The sequence below is a fragment of the Babesia bigemina genome, scaffold Bbigscaff_73172 (genome assembly GCF_000981445.1).
Source record: "Babesia bigemina genome assembly Bbig001, scaffold Bbigscaff_73172".
NCBI classification, from domain to species: Eukaryota; Apicomplexa; class Aconoidasida; order Piroplasmida; family Babesiidae; genus Babesia; species Babesia bigemina.
Window position 1 is genome coordinate 3640 of NW_012237278.1, and position 4742 is coordinate 8381.

The 4742-nt window shown below is 45.0% G+C and overlaps 1 protein-coding gene across 1 annotated transcript; it reads left to right on the forward strand.

Annotated features, from left to right (window-relative positions):
* Positions 1 to 719: 719 nt before the first annotated feature.
* On the forward strand, positions 720 to 4742 carry BBBOND_0004530 (hypothetical protein, conserved; the record flags this gene model as incomplete). Its single annotated transcript, XM_012915285.1, has 1 exon — positions 720 to 4742. A coding segment is annotated over one exon (4023 nt), but the record flags the coding sequence as incomplete, so codon positions are not given.

Consider the following 4742-nt stretch of genomic DNA (forward strand, 5'->3'; position numbering starts at 1 on the left):
CCGCTTGTTCACGGCTTCGTTGCTCCTCTCACCCTTATCGGTGATCACATATTCGTAGGCATTACTGCCGCTCTCGTAGCTCATCTAGCGAACACTTTCGTTGCTCTTCACTGCTCCTGATGAAGGAACGGGCGCCTTCAGGAACGGTTGGGAAGGGCCGGGAACTGGGCGAATGGTTGTAGCTCCGATTTGGAGGCAACCCAGCTTTTGAGGCTGGGTGAGAGTTGAGTGTTTGAGTAAAGAGTGCGTATGAATTTGATTTGAATAGAAATTAGCAGCGTAGTCATATGTAACGTAGGTGCGCATCGTCACTTATTCGAACGTTTTACCCCATCCCCGTGGGAGACCGGCCGGCGCATGGTGATGCGATATCGAATCCTCAGTGCGATGTCGTTGTTGACTGGAAGGCTGGGCAAGAGCCGTGAGCAGGAGCGAATGGCGCCGGAAGGGAGAGCGAAGGCCGAGATTCCGCTGAGGTAGGTGGTCGAGGTAGCGATATAAACGGTTTTCCTTGTTAGGTGAGCGAGGAAGGCTGCGAAATTGGTGAGTTTTTGCGTGATTCCATAACGTAGTGTGACTGTGAGCGAGATTCCATCGAGATTCCATGTGCATGAGTTTGAGTTGAGTTATGTAATGTAGCTGTGGCATGCGTGTTGAGTGCGGGTGGTCGTGATTAGTTTGAAACGTGAGTGAAAGTGCGAGGTAAGTGAGCCTTGAAAATGAGGCATGTCCCTAAGAAATTAACGGACTGTCCGGAGAATCTCCGTGAGTCCATCGACTGGTTGATCCAGGTTAGGCATGGGAATGGTAAGAATGGTGATGGTCTTACCAAGTTGTCTCAAGCTTTGAAAAAGTTGATTGAGGAGGCTATAGGTAAAGCTACTAAGTCCCTCCAAGCCGAAAAATCTAAACTTGAATGCCCTGTTAAGTACAAGGGAAATGAGTCCACTTGCCAGTTCTACCAGAAGAAAATTGAAGAAATTAACTCTCAACAACCTCCAGAATCCGGTAAGTCAAAAAATGGTTTTACTAGACAGGACCTTGAAGAAGCTAAAAAACGCTGTGAATCTAACCACACTTATTACCGTGACGGTTCCAAGCAGAAAGCGTATGATGAAATTACTGAGCGTCAGAAACAACTTAAAGAACTTGAAAGTAAGCTTACTAAATTCACTGAAGAACTCAATAAAGACGGTAATAATAATATTTTAACGCATTTATGTGACGGCCTTCAGACTTTCCTCGGCTTCAACTCTGCTACGAAAGGCTACGACGGCAGTGGCATTGTGTACTCTGACCTTGACAGGCTGTGCGACGGGGTGATGGCGTTTTTGAGTGGTGTGCTTGGTGCGGTGAAAAACGAAAATGAAGTTGAAACATACGACAAACATCTTAATAAAAGACTTAATGAAGTACTAAAAGAGGTAAATAATAAAATTGGCTCCGGGCGTACTGGGCTTGCGGCGTCTGTCGGCGCGGTGAAGGGGTGGTTGGAGGGGTATGAGGGGGAAGTAAAAAAGAGAACAGAAAATGTTGTTGATAACATAGGCAAATTAATAATAAATTTAAATAGCCATAGTAATGTAGTAAACTCTAAAAAAGTCGATAACCTTGAAAAACAGTTGGAGTCATGGAACTCCACGGTGTCAGACATCGCTCGTGAAATTGAGGTGATTGAAGAAGAAAAAATAAGTAAGCTAGATAAAGCTCTCAAAATCAAAATTAACAGTGAAATTAAAGTAGTTAAGACATCTGTGAAACTGCTTAAAGACAGTGCTCTCAATGTTGCGTTGGTTAGGAAGGTGAAGGATGTGGACGAGGCACTCAGGAACAAGGAGGAAGAAATTAAGTGGAAATTGATGCAGGCATTTTCGGATGTTGGTAAACGTGTGCAGTCGTTGGAGACATGTAAAGATCAACAAATTTGGCTTGTGAAAAAGACTATAGAGAAGGCTGACGCTTTCTTAGACAGATCATTTTACACGGAATATATATACAAAATTTTGGCGTCTTTCAATCAGATAGAGAGTGAAGTTAAGAATGTCTATAAAAGCTTGAATGCTAATAAAGGGGTGCTTGTCACCTTAGTTGGTGAGGCTAGGAGTCTCTCGGGTGCGATTAAAAATGGAGTTAAAAAAGGTTCTGACAGCCGAGGCGATCTCAGCTTACAGCATCAGTGGAGTGATTTCAAAGAACATGTTACAACGCTTGTTAAGGAACTCAACGGTACGGATCGCGGTCATCCAGGTCCCAATATAAATGGGCTATTTCACGATATTGAGTACGGTATCGAGACGTATGCCAAACAGTTCGAGAATACGAGGAATGGTGAGACGGGATTCAATGGTTTAGTGCAAAAATGGCTGACGGAGCTATTGCAAAGTGTAACGATTACTGCCGCGCTGGGAGATTACGTTAAGGATAACAAGAAGGCGAACATGGAAACCATTTTTGACAACGTAGAGGAGGGAATTATGGAAATTGCTAAGGCGATTGCTGGGTTGCTTAGTACAGAGATTGAGGCTGCCATTGGAGCAGCAACTGCTGCAGCTAAAAGCGGCGAAAACGGGATAGAGAGGTACGTTAATGCTATCAGTGCTTGCTGCAGTACATTTGCAGGAAGGCTTGAAGCGAGAATAACCGAAGACAACCCAGTAGCTTCCACAGGTACTAAGTATGCTCTTTTCCGTGACATAGCCACAGCAATGGATACTTCGATTAAGAGGACAACGAAGACGCCAATCAATAAAGACAAATCTCAACTATCGCACACTATAGAACTCTTACTCCACAAACTAGTTGTCGCTGCGAAACAAACAGGGACAGAACTTTTGGAATTCACCGGTATGGCCAATGAACTTGATGTAGACTCTGACGGTAAGCAGCGGTATGATCTTGGCAAAAATCTCAACGATGCTATGGATAAGGTTGGAGGGATTTGGGCGCAGCTCAAAAGCGGCGCTGGACATCAGATTGACACAGCATTGGACTTGGTGATTGCTAAGATTGGTGATCTTGAAAAATTGTTACAGAATACAAATGGTCAAATAAGCTTAAAGATTGAAGACATTCAAGATAACATAAACAGGCTTGAAAAACTGCAAAATCGTAGAGAAGATGGACGCAACAGAGAAAGTGATGTGGTCATAGACAGGAAAGGAGAGGAGGCCGATAGGCTTATGAAAGAGTTGAAAATAGACCTCAAGCACAAACTCAACGAAATTACTGTAGCTGTAAGCAATGCGGGTTACGCATTAGACACCGCCATTCAATCACTCCTAACCACCCTCAACAAATCTAAAGATCTATGTTTACAATCCGTCACCTCCGCCTTCACCACCGTCACCTCCGAGGTCCGCGCCCTCTTCTCCGACGCCCACAAAGCCGACCTGGCTGCGCTCAAGACGCTCGTCGACGGGCAGAAGGCGGAGATTGAGAGGATCATTGAGCATGATAAACATAATGGTCTGAAAGGTCTGTTGATTGATAAAATTAAGGAGGAAACGCACAGTAAACTTGATGACTTTATAAGAATCGCTGCTACTCCAATTGCGCATGGTGCTCACCAGTCCCAGTTGTTCACGGAAATGTCAGAGAAATTCCAGTGGTATTCTAAATCCATCTTAGATTACATCAGATTCCAGCTGCGAACTCCTCCAAAAATCCCGGGGCAGGAATCAGAGCCCAGCGAGGTGTCCATAAAGGTTGGAAGCATCAGACTCAGTCTTGACAGATTGCTCGACCACCTCGAAAAACCGAAATTATACGCCTACGATCACAAATTCGTCGACTTACTCAAAGATCTTAATGACCTCGTTACCGCTTTACACCCCTCATCTTTCGCCGACTCCCCCTCCCCCCTCCTCGCCCCCCTCAAGACCGGCCTCTCCGCCTTCACGCAGCAACTCGGCCACGCGTACGTGAACAGGTATAGTGGGAAACAATTCCGGGGTCAATTGGTTGAAACTAAGCAAACTAACGTTATGAAAGATGGCAGAACAACCAATGAATCAAAAGAGGATTTAACCCCTGAGGGCCGGAACTGCGCCAAGGTCTGCCTGACGATAGTGGAGATGGTCTATGATGCTTTTGAAGAATTGAAAAAGAAATGCAGTAACGATTGGTACGGCAAACAAATTAATGCCATTAGTAGTTTAGGTGGTTATCTTAAGCGGAACGGCTATATTGTTTCGACTGGTTCCTCCAAGCAAGACGGGGAGTTGCGCAATACGGGTGACATGATGGGTCAGCATATTATCAAAAATCTCATTGGCGCAATCACAGGCAGCGAAGGAAATGGGCATCTTCAAAAGTGTAAGGACGATGACAAAAACAACTCAGAAGAAAAAGTCACGCAAGTTGCATCGCCAGCACAGGTCAATGTCATGGCCATACTCAAATGCCTGTTCAGACACATCCGACAATATAATGAGGTCGGTCACTTCGTAATTCACTCTAAACCTAAAACGCCTTGCAGTATATACGAAATGTTGGTATGGTTCACAGGGCTTACGTATAACAGAGCCTATCAAGCGTTGCAAGATGACGGTTTCACAGGCCTACTTGTGAAGACTAAGAACCATGTAGTAGAGAGGGACGACGACTTTGAAGTCGAATACGTCGACAAGTCATCCTACTACATAGAAGCGTACCCACAGAAAATCACGTACGAAGAAATTATGAAGTCGATCAATGACATGTGCACCAACTCCCATGAGCTGCTCACCACCATCCTCGGCACA